General features: G+C 37.3%; 3 protein-coding genes across 3 annotated transcripts in view; 1 reads left to right on the top strand and 2 right to left on the bottom strand.

Moving 5' to 3' along the window:
- The window catches only part of beag (IC cytokine homolog beag), a 9,154-nt gene extending 711 nt beyond the window's left edge, over positions 1 to 8,443 (top strand). The window contains exons 2-12 of the mRNA XM_070143592.1: positions 843 to 903; positions 1,011 to 1,190; positions 1,316 to 1,486; positions 2,924 to 3,178; positions 3,462 to 3,636; positions 4,102 to 4,227; positions 4,760 to 5,013; positions 5,255 to 5,506; positions 5,647 to 5,764; positions 6,102 to 6,352; positions 7,409 to 8,443. Of these exons, the coding sequence (XP_069999693.1) occupies positions 843 to 903; positions 1,011 to 1,190; positions 1,316 to 1,486; positions 2,924 to 3,178; positions 3,462 to 3,636; positions 4,102 to 4,227; positions 4,760 to 5,013; positions 5,255 to 5,506; positions 5,647 to 5,764; positions 6,102 to 6,352; positions 7,409 to 7,436 (1,871 nt within the window). The 3' untranslated portion in view covers positions 7,437 to 8,443. The remainder of the gene's footprint in view (positions 1 to 842; positions 904 to 1,010; positions 1,191 to 1,315; positions 1,487 to 2,923; positions 3,179 to 3,461; positions 3,637 to 4,101; positions 4,228 to 4,759; positions 5,014 to 5,254; positions 5,507 to 5,646; positions 5,765 to 6,101; positions 6,353 to 7,408) is intronic.
- Positions 8,444 to 8,773: 330 nt separating this feature from the next.
- On the bottom strand, positions 8,774 to 12,118 carry LOC113804201 (uncharacterized). The gene has a single exon (XM_027355032.2). It carries the CDS (start codon positions 12,086 to 12,088, stop codon positions 9,908 to 9,910), a length of 2,181 nt encoding a protein of 726 aa, XP_027210833.2. The 5' UTR covers positions 12,089 to 12,118; the 3' UTR covers positions 8,774 to 9,907.
- A 2,683-nt stretch (positions 12,119 to 14,801) lies between these two features.
- The window catches only part of LOC113804202 (leukocyte receptor cluster member 9), a 1,644-nt gene continuing 1,445 nt past the window's right edge, over positions 14,802 to 15,000 (bottom strand). Inside the window, exon 1 of the mRNA XM_027355033.2 lies at positions 14,802 to 15,000. This exon is cut by the window's right edge and continues 1,445 nt beyond it. Within this exon, the coding sequence (XP_027210834.2) occupies positions 14,870 to 15,000 (131 nt within the window). The 3' untranslated portion in view covers positions 14,802 to 14,869.

The raw sequence follows: 15,000 nt of genomic DNA, 5'->3' as shown, positions 1-15,000 counted from the left end.
AAACCTGAAAAATGTAAGATGGGTTCCAGCCTCAAAATGCGTAAACACTCATGAGAGCGCTCGGGCACCTAGTGTAAAATAGGTTTTCAAAAGAAATAGAAATGTGTGATATATTAATATATAAATCAATTAAACTCTTGTCTTCAATAAAATGTTCTAAGTAGATGTAAATATATTTTCTACCATTGCTTCCATTTTTCGGGTTTCTTATTGTGATCTGGGAATATATGAAAGGTTAGACATTTCCTTCTTATCATATTGTGGTTCGAACAACCAATGGAATCGGTAATTCATTGTTAATCCATTTTGAAGAATCTTCAATCCAAATTTCAGCAGGTAGACAATATGTGGACACTCTTCTAGAAGCACAGCTTATAGTTTCACTCCATGATGCTTTTTCTCTCCGCCAAGTAACATATCAGAGTATTCATACGACATTTTCACTCACAATGATTAAGTAAATTTTCATTATTCTATTAGAGGTTTCTATGAATGATGGATTTGTTTTCACCGTGTCATGGTAACCCTGCTTGGTGATGCTATGCTTTAATTGGACTTTAATTCTGTATCCTAAGGATTTTCCAGCATAACACACTAAAATAGAACATTTTAGGTGCAGAAGTCCAATAGTATCAAAGAGATTGAGGTTGAAAAGAGAGTGAAAAGAATTCATGTAACATTTTTCTGTTCTGAACACTAGTTATGATTTATTTTAGTGTGCAAAGGTGAAATGATATAGCATATATTCTGGAAAATTACCATTCTTTTAGGTCTCTTTAGATTAGAATCAAATTAATCTTCATAGAAATTATATTTGGTGTTCACATGCTGTGTACTTCCAGGTGGGGAAGAAGTGTTTTCAAACCCCCTGGCACCCCCAGGGGAAACCTTAGTTGAAGAAAGGTAAGTAAAATTAATATGAACATTTTGTGGAACAGCCTGTGATTTGAAAGACAAACACATATTTCATAAACTTCAGACAGATAATAATAATCTTTCACAATCCTTAGGCCACAGCGTCTTACAAATGCTGACTTCCGAAAGTTGCTGATGACTCCCCGTGCTCCTGCGGGGAGTCAGAAAGAACCTGTGTCTTCAGTAGGTGCAAAGACCTCAAGTGCAGAACCACCAACACAGAGAAGAGAGAATAAAGATGATGTACGTGCAGCTGAAAGAAAAAAGAAAAAAAGGTGTGTTATTATTTCTAAAGTATTTTTAAACCTTGTGATGTGAAGAATCTCAGTAGAACCATGAGAGGTTGCTTCTCATCTCTGTTGAATGAATGATGTATATTGATTGTATCAACTACTTTCAGCTACTATGCTAAGATTAAGAAGGAAGAAGAGGAGAAAATGGCAGAACTTGCTGAGAAATATCGTGACAGAGCAAAAGAAAGGAGAGATGGGAAGAATCCAGATTATCAGGCAGAGGATCCATCCCAAGCTGGCATGGGAGGTTACCGTGCTGTGGCTCCTGATCTCAAATCGTAAGCATCGTTATTGTTTTCATATATTGTATAATTCATATATTACAGGTATTAAAGTAAGATCTCTAACCAAGCAAATAGAGGCCTTGATATTAGTGATATGTAAGTGTTTATACAAAGCCAGGTTTTATCAGTAATAATTACTATGTATACCATGGTGCTCATTGGTTGAAAGACCTTATGAGGATGAAAAGAGTAGATTCTTCACTCAGCTGTCATAGTTTCTTCGGCATAGCCATTAAATATGTGGACAAAATGTATTCTCTCTTTTTATAGATATATATAAATCTTAGAGAAGTATTAAGTGTTAAATGGACAGCCCTTGAAATGATTAGTAGATTTGTAAGTCATTACCAGTAAATTGGAATAAAGTATGATTGCCTGTCCCCATTATCAAGCATAAAATATAAATATGTTTAGTAGTCAAAAGTTATGCTGTGACTAGATATGATGAATTTGAAGCATACAGTGTTGTTTCAAGGAATTGCTCATGCCAGATTAGCCTCATTATCATTATCATTAATGAAAGTAAAGGGAAAGTCCTAAATTACAAGAATTCTTATTAAGATAATCCTAATTTTCTATGTACCATGAATTACCAGAATTACTTCACCTTCCATTGGCAGCAGAAAAACAGCAGGAAAATAGCCTGCCAGTTTTGAGAGGCTTTGCTCTATTGTGGTTGCTCTAATCACTTTTGTTTTGTTTTTTCTCCAGATAGCCTTAATTGTTGGTCTTTAGGGGTTAAGAAACTACACTTTTGCATATCCCTTCTATATATTGATTGGGGAAAGAATTTCCTATCATTATAGATAACTAATTGATATTTACAAGAGAGGTAACAGTGTTAATGTGCATTCATCCTGGATTTAATTCAGACACAAATACTTACATGGATAATGAAATTTTTATTATGTTAACAGGATAAACTTCATTTGATCAATGATGTATGCCAATTGTTGTGAAATTTTTAAGGCTCTTGATTTGTAGATGAAAATACGAGTATAATTGAATATCCCATTTTTAGTCAGTAGTTGTCATATTAGCTTAACTCATTCACAACGGGTACATTTTGTAACCAAAATAAAAATATTCCTGGCGGCTACAAAATCGCCGGGCGGAGCTTCCCCGGAGTCTGTCCACCCGCCAGCTGTGGCCCGCTGCTGCATCAGAGCACAGCCCCGATACAGAGTCACACTGGCGGGACACCCGGCATTGTTTATTTTTTCGCGATTGAGTGATAATTTATTCAATTACATTTAGAGCCACCCATTCCAAGTTAAAGATAGAAAGAACTCCATAAACCATACAGCAAAGTATTAATGAGTCATTTTTATGTATTTAAACTGAAGGCCTGTATTTCCTTTCCTTTCCTTTTTTTCCATCAGTTTTTAGGCTAATTCATATATAGGAGTATGAATGAATGTCCTTTTCTAGTGGCCTGGATGCAGCTGAACGAAGGAAACAAATGATTCAAGAATCAAAGTTCTTGGGTGGTGACATGGAACATACCCATTTGGTGAAAGGCCTGGATTATGCTTTGCTGCAGAAGGTCCGTTCTGAGATCCAGCTGAAGGAATCAGAAGTGATGGTTGAAGTAGAAAAGCCCGCTGAAGGGACAAAGGAGAAGAAACCACCTCCTGTTCAGCCTCCAATGCCTCCACCTCAAGAAGAAGATGAACTAACTTTCAAGTAATTTCCTCTACTAAGTGTTTGTATATTTACTGTTTTATACCTCAATTGACTATGTTGCATGTTTTCATTGAATGTGGCATGTTTTAATCTTCTTTTTGGTGGGAGGGATTTAGTATATGTACAGTACTAAGATGTCCTTGGTTTGGAGATTATATGGAAATACCTAATTGATTAGAGGAGTGAATAATGATGTAACTTTTATGGCAAAGATGAGGTAAAATTCATCCTAGAAATTATATGTTAATATTTAAACTTTATATGGTGCTCCTTTTATATCTAGGACAAATGTAGGCCGACGTATCTTCAATGCAGTCTTCAACTCTAAGCAGTCGGATTTTGTAGATTTATTTTTGCCGGGTCGCATGGCTTACGCCATTGACCTTGATGATGAAGTTGCAGAGAGTGATATTCCAACAACCATTATTCGTTCAAAGGCTGATCTTCAGGGTATTGAGGTAAGAATGGCTTTGTCATTTTATGAGTTGTTTTTTATCATTACAATTTGCATTTGCATATAAATTATACATTAATAAGTCAGTCAGGGCAATTAGTGCTTAGGAAGATGTAATAGTATGTGCAGACACATGTACTGGGCAACTGTGATTTGTTTTGCCAATTTTGTTTACACATGGACAGCTTGTCAAGTACTTAATAAGCAGTCAGTAACCCAACTTGACCGCACCTGTAGACTAGAGATTATGTCCCTCTCATTCACAGCAAAAAAGTCGTAGGTAAACAGCTGACCAGTGGTAAAAGCTCTTGGAATATGAGGCCATGGTCATTCAAATAAGACAGTAGTGGCAATTAGAACATAAGAATTTAAGTATCTTGAATCAGACTTATCTTTGATTGTAGGGTTGAGTTTGAAACTAAACATGTAGTTTTTCTACTGAGGTCTTTAACAAAACTTCTCTTCACAGAACATGCAAGCTACGTTTACAACTAACGACATTGTGATTCAAAAGCTGACACAGATTCTATCATACCTCCGCACTGGGAGAGCAAATAAGAAGCAAAAGAAAAAGGATAAAGGCAAAAATGAAGCTGTGAGTATATGTTGATGTGATTTCATTATCACACACCTACAACCATGGTAGTGGAAATAACCCATAATGATAAGAGTTGTGATGTGTAGTTGTGTTAAAGCTTGAAAGACGGAATACAGGAATTGAACTTCTCTTTTCAGTAAGAAAACCTCAATGCTTTTATAATGAAATGGGCATTTGTTGTATATGTGGTTTGTGAGGAAACTATCTGAGGAGGAAACACTATCTGAGATATTGAACATTATTTCATTTACTGCTTCTTCTTATATACAATTTTATCATTAAAGTTATTTATCTGTTTAGTTTATGATTTTTGTGTGTGTGTGTCTGTGTCTGTCTGTCTGTCTGTGTATGCGCGTGGGTGTGTGTATGGGCATGCACTCGCATGCATGCATAAGTTGCATCTGTAGATGTGATTTATGAGTGAGGCATATAAGTAGGAAACAGCGTTTAAGATACTTAACATTATTTCATTTATTTCATATAATTGATATCATTTATCTGTTTGTTTTATGAGGTGTTTTTATTCCAGGCTGGAAGAGCTGGTGCAGAAGACAGTATTTATGGTGATATTGGAGATTATGTACCCTCTGTTGGGAAGGCAAATGACAGAGAGAAAGACCGAAGTGATAGAGACAGAGACCGTGAGAGAGGAAGAGACAGGGATCGTGACCGTGAACGCGACAGAAGGGACCGTGACAAGGACAGGGGAGATCGAGACCGGGACAGGGATAAGGATCGGAGGGATAGAGACAGAGATAGAGACAGGGATAGGGATCGAGACAGGTAAGTCTTTATCCTGTGGGAGAATTTTTGTGTAAAAATATTTTTATTTGTGAACTTGAATAGAATTTTCGCCTTTATGCCATTTTATAATTAGGTTATATTATTTATCATAAAGGACACTGATGATTGTATATAGTCCTATCCTTACATCAAGCAATTTCAAGAAGTCATTCTTATGAAAGACATAACTTGGTTTACTTTTTAAAAATGAGTTATAATTATGTAATCTCCCTTTATTTAGGCATGATCGTGACCGAGATCATGAGAGGGACCACAAGCCTCGTTCATACTTCAGTCGGTCTGCACATGAGGAAGTAAAGAATGAGATGCGAGCAGCAGAGGAAAGATTGCAAGGTCAGTGGCCTACTTCAGCTGATGTGAAGAATGAAAAGATGCCATCTCAGGCTCCACAGGGGCCTCCGCAACAGCAAAGCTCCCAACAAGTACCATCGCATCCAATGCTTCCACAGCAACAACAGCCTCCACAATCGAAGTGAGAGAAATGCAGTACTTTTTTTTTTAATTTAATTAGTTAGAATTCCTGAAATGATGACCATCGTATGATAAAATTCGGAATAGATAGCTTTAAATTCCAGAACACTTACTGAAACAAAACTAAATAATTGTTTCTAGGGTGAGCAGCTTGCTTCAGAGTGACGACTACTACACAGAATGTTACCCAGGCATGGCAGAGATGCAGGATGCCATTGATGATTCCGATGATGAGGCTGACTACACAAAGATGGACATGGTTAGTGACATTAGTCTGGAATTGTTTATCTGTAATATTTCAATATAAATTCATAGAAACTAAAGAAATTGTTGTGAAGTTGAAATAATAGTCACATAAATGCAGTATATGAAGCCTGGAGCAAGGGGTTGATAAGGAAAAAAAAATCAATCAGATTTAGATAAAAAGATTAAAGAATTGGTAACAGTAATTGCATGTAAGAAAAAGAATAGGATGAGGTATTTTATTCTTGTTATAGTATATCTCATGATGATAACAAAAAGGTTAGTAAAATGTGGCCATTGTTGAAGTAACAACAACAAAAATGAATATAAAAACTGGACCACTACACTTTCAGGGTAACAAGAAAGGTCCTGTCGGGCGTTGGGATTTCGACACACAAGAGGAGTACAGTGACTACATGAACCAAAGAGAAGCCATGCCTAAAGCTGCCTTCCAGTACGGAGTAAAGATGGCCGACGGAAGGAAGACGAGACGTATAGGAGGAAACAAAGAGAAGGATAGGAATGCAGAGCTGAACAGGGAGTGGCAGCAGATTCAGCAGATTCTCAAGAGACGCAAAGATACCGATGCCAGTGGAGGCGGCCCGTGAGTCCCTATATTTTTGTCATTTACTATTGTTTCTTTTTTTTTTTTTTGCTTCTCCTTTCCTCTTCCTTCTTCTCATCTTTTACTCTTGCTTCTTTCTTCTTTTCTTATTTTTTTTCTCCTCTTCATCTTTGCCCTCCTTTCCTCCTCTTCCTTCACCACCACCATCACCTTATCTTCTTCTTCTGCTTCTTCATCTTTTTATTTTTCTTCTCCTCCTCCTCCTCCTCCTCCTCCTTCTTTTCCTTCACCACCTCCTCCTCCTCCTCCTTCTCCTGCTTTTCCTTCACCACCACCACCACCACCACCACCTCCTACTCCTCCTCCTACTCCTCCTCCTCCTCCTCCTCCTCCTCCTCCTCCTCCTCCTCCTTCACCACCTCCTCTTCTTTCTCCTTCACCACCTCCTCTTCCTTCTCCTTCACCTCCTCCTCTTTCTCCTTCTCCTCCTTCACCTCCTCTTTCTCTTCAACCACCTTCTTCACCTCCTCCTCCTCCTCCTCCTCCTCCTCCTCCTCCTCCTCCTCCTCCTCCTCCTCCTCCTCCTCCTCCTTCTCCTCCTCCTCCTCCTCCACCTCCTCCTCTACCTTTTCCTTCTCTTCCACCTTCTCCTTATCCACCTTCTCCTTATCCACCTTCTCCTTCTCCTTCTCCTCCACTTTCTCCTTCTCCTCCACCACCTCCTCTTTCTCCTCCACCTCCTCCACCACCTTCTCTTTCTCCTCCACCACCACCACCACCTTCTTCTTCTTCTTCTTCTTCTTCTTCTTCTTCTTCTTCTTCTTCTTCTTCTTCTTCTTCTTCTTCTTCTTCTTCTTCTTCTTCTTCTTCTTCTTCTTCTTCTTCTTCTTCTTCTTCTTCTTCTTCTTCTTCTTCTCCTCCTCCTCCTCCTCCTCCTCCTCCTCCTCCTCCTCCTCCTCCTCCTCCTCCTCCATTTTTCTTCTTCTTTCTCTTATATTTTCTACTAAAGTACAAAAAATGATGATTCAGTATGGATGTACATTATGTTTTTTTCTTTTTTAGAAATTATTTAACTTTTTTTCTTTTATCTTTCAGGGAGAAGGCCCCTAGGTATGACTACTAAAAATCATGTAGTCCTGTATATTTTCATGAAGATAGTAGTATATCTTTAGAAAAAATGGTAATTGTTACCAGAAAAGTTTTAAGTAGTGCTGGCATTGCACTTGCGAATTTGCATACATGAATACGATGTAAAGCTAACTTTAATTTTCACCTTTTGTCTTGTTATGTGGCGGTTACCTGGAGAGAGAATGTTAAAGTCATACAGATTGGATATATGAGGTATATGTCATAAGTAATTGAATTATTAAAATGATAGAAAATGCTGTTTTAAAACAAGAAATTTAACTGTTTAAGGAAGTACAAATATAAAAGTAGATTTTCCCATTGAATGATACTGCATCATCCTAATTTATTATTATTATGGATGAACCCTATATTTACTCTTATAGAAATATACAGAATTATAGTATGCATATATGATGATGCTACATTACTTTTCTGTAATCAGTGTTAATAGTAATTTCAGGTACTTTTCATTAGGTTTCTATTAACCCAGTGCCACCGGGAAAATTTTGTGTTCACTGTGGTACTGTTCTGTTAAATGTCTCTACACATAAATGGCTCTGCCAGGACTTGGCCACAAAGTAGTCAATAATTAGACCTTGTGACCACACCAGATTTCACCTTTCCTTTAGTTTGCGGGGAATTGTTTTGTTTTTGTTTTTTTTACTAAAGCTATCAGTATTGATACTCTTATTTTTATCATAAACATCATATTTACAATATTGTTATCGACATTAATAATAGCAGTATCAGTTACCAGAAAATATTCTCGGAAAAAAAAGGTAAACAGTTGAATCAGTTAGTTCTTGCGATTGGTAACAAAGTACTTGTGGAGCCATCTATGTGTTAAAACAATTACTAATTAATCACACAGTGGTTATGTCATGTACACACATGCCATCCCTGGCACCATGTGGTTAATATGCATCTTGAAACATGTCAGTAAAATATTTTGCTGTACTGATTTTTTCTTCATTGTGTTAATAAATTTTAATCATCTTGAAATTGTTTTTTCCTCCTACTTTGACTTTGCTAGGTCAGGCTCTGACATATATATATATATATATATATATATATATATATATATATATATATATATATATATATATATATATATATATATATATATATATAAATAGGAGAGAATTAAAATATGCACAGAAGAGAGAGTGTGTAATATTCATATGTTGGAGCATGTTTTGGAATTGCAATTTGCTATTTGTCTTAGTTTAGAGAGAGAGAATTTTCCTAGAAAAATGACTAGGAGAGTTAGAATATTATCATACATTGTTGTGTAAGACACATTCCTGTGAATATTGGAAAATGAAAAGACATATTCTGTTTGATGCCTTCATATTCAAACAAGTGCGTCCTGATATATGTATAAGTTCACAACATGATCACAGTGCCAAAGATTAGTTCAAGCCATTTGCTTTGTTGTAGGACTAAATTTAAGATATAGTGACAAAAGGAAAGTATAGTTCTTGAGGCCTTTTGTCATAGTACACACACCTTTGGGCTGGATAATTTCACATGCAGGATGTCAGAGATGAAGAATCATGTACCAGGTACATACTGCCCTGACTTTGTAGCTTCTTTTTACATTACATGATTAATTTCTAATTAAACAAATGAATCCTCAGTCATTTAGATATTTGTTGTGGAACTGTAGAACCCAGGTGCACAAAAACATTGCATTTGCATATCTTTTCCAACATTTTAGTAAATGGGTATATTAAGCTAACAAATATAACAGTATTTCTTATCAGTATTCTAATCAATATACGTTTTTCAAGTGCTCACAAGATTGGATAAATAAATATATTTTATGTAGTAATACATATCATAACCCTAGTCTCTTGCTTGTTGTCATGGGGTGGTTTAGGAGATGGAGACAGGCCCAATGTACGGGATCAGCCCTACCTTGGATCTCAGCCCTCATCTCAACTAATTTTGCATGGTCTTTTCTTCTCCCACTTTCCTTTTCCTTCTCTTCTTCATTACCATCTGTCCACATCCTAAAGTGTGAGAACCACACTGAAAGTATGAATAGCTTGCTCTGCATCAGTCCTGATTGGCCTTCATACACTGTTTGCTCTTTACTCTTTACCCTTTTCACTTCCATACTAACCTACAGCCTTCTACAACCTTTGATATATAACATATTTTGTCCTAAATGTTAATTCATTTTTAACCTTTTTACCACAAAACTTTACCATAATACTGTATGACATTTGATGTCTGGCATATTTATTTGTTTTTACCATTAGCCATTCAGGGAATCCATAAACATCACCTTATGAACCAAAAAAATTCCTCATATGGCTATAGGTGTTGACACAGCAGATATTTTTCAATAAATAAATAAATGCATATCATAATTCTATGACAGTAGCATTAATGTATGTGCATGTGCAACAGATTTATTTAGTACTTAATAAGTGAATATGGCCCAAAATCTTCACACAATTAAAACTCAATTTTCTTGCTTGTGATATAAAATCCATCCTGATCCCTTATATCATCAATGAGACAGAAATGAATGTTATCAAATGTAATCATTCCAAAGTCTTGATTAACATAGTCTTTGTAGAGACTGGAATCAAAGTTATTAAACCCCCTTTTCCGGGCAGTTGTATTATCCACTTTCATGAGAACCATATGAGGAATAGACTCAAAGTGGTTAGTAACAATAACATTTTTGATACGAGAGAGAGACACCTGAAGCTTCTCAATCACAGAAATAAAGGCTGCTGGAACATCAAGTTTGACATACAATACTTGATTGCCAAAGGTTGATAATCCTCGAGCTCTTATAATCCGCTGAGGATTTTCAAATTCAGAACTACCAACAAGGTCTTGAATACGTGGTCGCAAACCTCTTAGCATGTTGTTGATTTCGATGATTGCATCTTGAGCACTGCAATGGACCCTAGCAAGAGTGACATGTAAACGTTCGTTTGGCAATGTACACTTATAAAGATCTGGTTCCTTGTTAAGCAAATGTTCTTTTACCTTTGCAGCTATAGATTTCACTTGATCATTCTTCACTTTTATGCATAGGAAATGTGTGGCTTTGGGTTTAACTGAGCCTGAAAAACTGTCTGCCAACCCTGTACCATAGCTGCCACCTCCCAAAAGAAGAAAATTGTCTTCTTCATCTGCTTCATCATCAGGAGTAAAGGAAAGCGCTCTTTTTGCTAAGTATTCTTCAATTTCATTTATTTTTTCCTCAATTGCGACATCAGTCCCAACACTGCAAAATACATGATCAAAGCCTTCAACTTTGTCCCAGACTTTAGTTCCTTTATACTTAAAATACTGAATACTGTCCTCACCAACATAAGGAAGTTGATCCCTGTAGAAGGATGTGAATGGCTTCTCCACATCTTCACTAAACTGATTCTTGTATCCTACTGTAAAGTACACTTCTGGAAGATTAACATCAGCCTGTATTCTTTGACTTACATCACCTGCAGTTGTCATGAAAGGTTCATCTTGGGATTTAAATTCTTCCTCTTCTTGTGCCTCTGCAGACTGAACTTCGTCTCCTTCTTGTGCTTCTGCAGACTGAATTTCTTCCTCTTCATGTGCTTCTGCAGATATAACTTCCTCTTCATTGTGTGCTTCTGCAGTTATGACTTCCTCTTCTGGTATTTGTGATAACTCTTCTTCATAGTCATCCAGAGGAAAACCTTTATCATTTTGATAACTTTCTTCCATGGTCTGATCACTTTCTAAAGCAGATGCTTTGGTTGGTTGCAAATTGAAGGACTCGTTTTCAAGTTTACTTTTCCAATAAAAGTCAAATGAAGATGTAGTTTGGTCTTCATTTTCATCCTCATTTGCATTTGTTGAAGAGTTTTCAAGATTTATGGGAGTTACTTCATTATCTATATGCTCATTTCCAGGTGACATAGACACAAAAGGTGATGATCTTGCAACCATATCTCCCTCCTCTGCTTCTGCTTGAGGACTTTCAGAACTCTCCTCGTTTCCTTCCTTTGTTTCATCAGCATCAATATCCTTCTGAGTTTCTGACTCGCCTAGAGTTATTGAATTTTCAGGATTCAAAGGAGGCAGGCCTGATTTTACAGACGCCACAGAAGACGCCCTTGGGAATATAACTCCCTCGTCCTGCCGAAGACTTTGAACACTTTTTACATCTTCATTTCCTTGAATAGGCAAGTCCTCATTTGTTTCAAGCTCTTCTTCATTTCCCGAAGAATTCACAAGGTTCGGTAGATCTGTCACGTTTTTTAACATGTTGCTGGATCCCATGTTCATCGGTGGAGGTGTACTTGCAAAAAAATCTTCATTTTCGTCCTCAGGACTCTTAGTACTTATCAAATCCAACTCAGTCTCATCATTCCCTAGAACTGCCACTTCAGTTGGATGTACATTTGAATTTTCTTCATAATTATCGCTTTTCTCTTCTTGATGAAGAAAGTCGTTAATTTCCTCCTGCCCTTCGCTCTCAACTTTACTAAATGGATCCACAGGTTCTTCAGTTGTCGCCATGGTGTCTGCTGGATTTAAATCCATTTGGGTTTGTGCCTTAGAAGGAGAAAGCGCTTGAGACAGTGCTTCAATATCCTCTGAAATGGACGAAGAGGTACTTTCAGGATTATCGATCTCAGAATCTTCCATGTTCCAAAACTCAAGCCTGCACCCTGTCTCTGTGACAGCTAACCGGTATATGCTGGAACAGTCCCGATCACTCGCTGTATACCCGGGCGCGGTGCAATCAATGCTTAGTGACCTAAATCGTGTTTAGTAATGACTATTTCTTATTTTTATTTTAAAATAACAATAATTGGGCGTAAGTTGCCGGAATGAAAAGGGTTGTTTGAGATGAAGAAAAACTCGCTTTCTTTATAACCTATGGGTAAAGAGATTGACCCGGAGTAATGTATAACTGCGTCACACTCACACTTTCTCTCTCTCTCTATCTATCTATCTGTCTGTCTATCTATCTCTATCTCTATCTATCTGTGTATCTATCTGTCTGTCTGTCTATCTGTTTCACCCTCCCTCCCTCCCTCCCTCCCTCCCTCCCTCCCTCCCTCCCCCTCTCTCTCTCTCTCTCTCTCTCTCTCTCTCTCTCTCTCTCTCTCTCTCTCTCTCTCTCTCTCTCTCTCTCTCTCTCTCTCTCTCTCTCTCTCTCTCTCTCTCTCTCTTTATTTATTTATTTTTCGCGTTCTCTTTCTCTCTCGCTCTCGCTCTTTATTTATCTTTCGCGTTCTAATTCTCCCTTTCTCTATCTATCTATCTGTCTGTCTGTCTCTCGGTAAATCACAATGACTGTCGTTATGCTAGCTGCCTTTTTCCTGGTTCGTGGTAGAAGGACTGAAGGCAATTCAGCTCACGTCAGGTTCTGAAAACGTGGGATTTTTCCTTTGGCGTCAGGTTGCCCATTGATTGTGTGGATGGAGCGAAGTGCAGCCACTGAATTATGTATCCGTTATATCACAGGGAGTAAGATCACAAGACAAAGCCGACATACGTCCGTGTGAGTTGTAATTCATGTCACTCGTTTTTTGTTTCTGTTTTCGTCAATCTCGATCCTTTGCCAATTTTTGGTTTGTTTTCGATTGTTCCTCATGCCAACCTGTGTTTTTTTTCTGTTTATTTATTTATTTTTTATCTCTATGAGTTCTATCGACTACATTCATTCAGTTTGCAAAGTATGTTGCATATTTTATAATCCGTGTGATACCAAGACATGATACAGGAGTGGTCCTCAACGATTTTTTTGCATGGCCCCTTTCAAACTTTTAATATATAAAAAATGTTCAGAATAAAAACTAAAAAGGTACAATTCACTTCCGGTTGCCGTTAAAAAGCTAAAAAAAAGTACATTTCTAATCAAACGTTTATCAGTTTTATCAGTTTATCATTGGCGCTTTCAATAAGCAGATTTTACACTATCCTTGAACCCCTATGCAGTGTTAGGATAAATACCCGGTAACCAAGACTTCCGTCAGGCGCGCTTACTCTAGCTTGAGAACCAGTCTAAAATAGCAAGACTGTAGATTATGAATATTACATCACGTTCGTGTGTAGTCCGTTGCGATTTTTATTTTTTTTACGTATATGTGTTTTCTAGATTTTCTTGTGGGTGTACCAAGGGACCAACAGACGTTAATTACTATGGAGGATAAGCATAGATACAAAATCGATGGACCGCATACTTCTGCCTAGTGTGAATTCGCGTACTGTCACGCGAAAAGGTTGACGGCCTTTGCAAGAACAGTCTGTTGCTGACCAATCGATTAGGTGCCCCGCCCTACTTTCTGCGAGAGAGAGATAGAAAGAGAGAGAGAGAGAGAGAGAGAGAGAGAGAGAGAGAGAGAGAGAGAGAGAGAGAGAGAGAGAGAGAGAGAGAGAGCGAGAGAGAGAGAGAGAGAGAGAGAGAGAGAGAGAGAGAGAGAGAGAGAGAGAGAGAGAGAGAGAAATGAAATTAAATAAGATACAAAAGAACACGGAAAAGAAAAGGGAGGGGGTGAGGGAGGGTATCCCGCCCTACTTTCTGCGAAAGCGAGAAAAAGAGAGTGGGAAAAGAAATTAATAAAATGGAAGAATATAAAACGAAAAAGAAAAGAGGGGGGGAGAGTATCCCGCCTTACTTTCTTCGAAAGGAGAGAGAAAAAAGGTGTATATTTACATACATTCACACACACGTGTGTGTGTGTGTGAGAGAGAGAGAGAGCGAGAGAGAGAAGGAAGGAAGAGTAAAGAAAAGAGAAAGGGAAAGAAGGGAAAGAGAGAGAGAGAGAGAGAGAGAGAGAGAGAGAGAGAGAGAGAAGGAAGGAAGAGAAAGGGAAAGAAGGGAGAGAGAGAGAGAGAAAGAGAGAGAGGATAGAAAATAAAAAGAAAGAAAATATGAGAGAGAACAGTGTAATTTCTGTCACTGATAGTTCTCAATAGCTCTCAACATTTAGAAGTGATATTTGGAATGTATATAAAGAACGAAATGTTACGGAAAATTTGTTTTAGAGTTTCAAGGAGTACCGATTTTTCTCATGTGAAATTCATTAGAAATTGACAATGTCAGAAGAGCAAAGAAATACATATGTTCCAGTGTTTTATATATCAACGGGAATAAATGCGTATATGAACTTCTAAATACTTGAAATGATAACTTTATAGATCACCTGATAGTTAGTACCAGGTGATGAACTGGAAATGTTTCTTGTGGGTGTACCAATTGATGTTAATTACTAGGTGATAATGAAGTAAATAATGTATTACTGACAACTACTTTGGTTATGGGTCTCTACTTGTGACGATAAAAGATTTGTAATTCAAAATCTTTAATATGTATGCATATGCGAAGGGTTTCGGGAAAGAAATACCAGAAGGATAGTGTATAATTTAATAACAACTTATATTTTTTATTAATGTACGACATTTTCATATTAGTTAAAATTAGAAATTAATTTTCTTACATGTAACGTAGAAACTATCTGGACCTCTGATATCATCAATTAGACAGAAGTGGATGTTATCAAGGGATATAATTCCGAAATCCTGATCAATATAATCACTATACAGAATAG

Source organism: Penaeus vannamei, chromosome 31 (genome assembly GCF_042767895.1).
Source record: "Penaeus vannamei isolate JL-2024 chromosome 31, ASM4276789v1, whole genome shotgun sequence".
NCBI lineage: Eukaryota > Metazoa > Arthropoda > Malacostraca > Decapoda > Penaeidae > Penaeus > Penaeus vannamei.
Note: the sequence above shows the minus strand (reverse complement) of the source record. Positions and strands in the feature narration are given on the sequence as shown.

Excerpts from the sequence above, each read along its gene's own strand:
- LOC113804201 (XM_027355032.2), bottom strand. The coding sequence starts at position 12,088 with ATGGAAGATTCTGAGATCGATAATCCTGAAAGTACCTCTTCGTCCATT.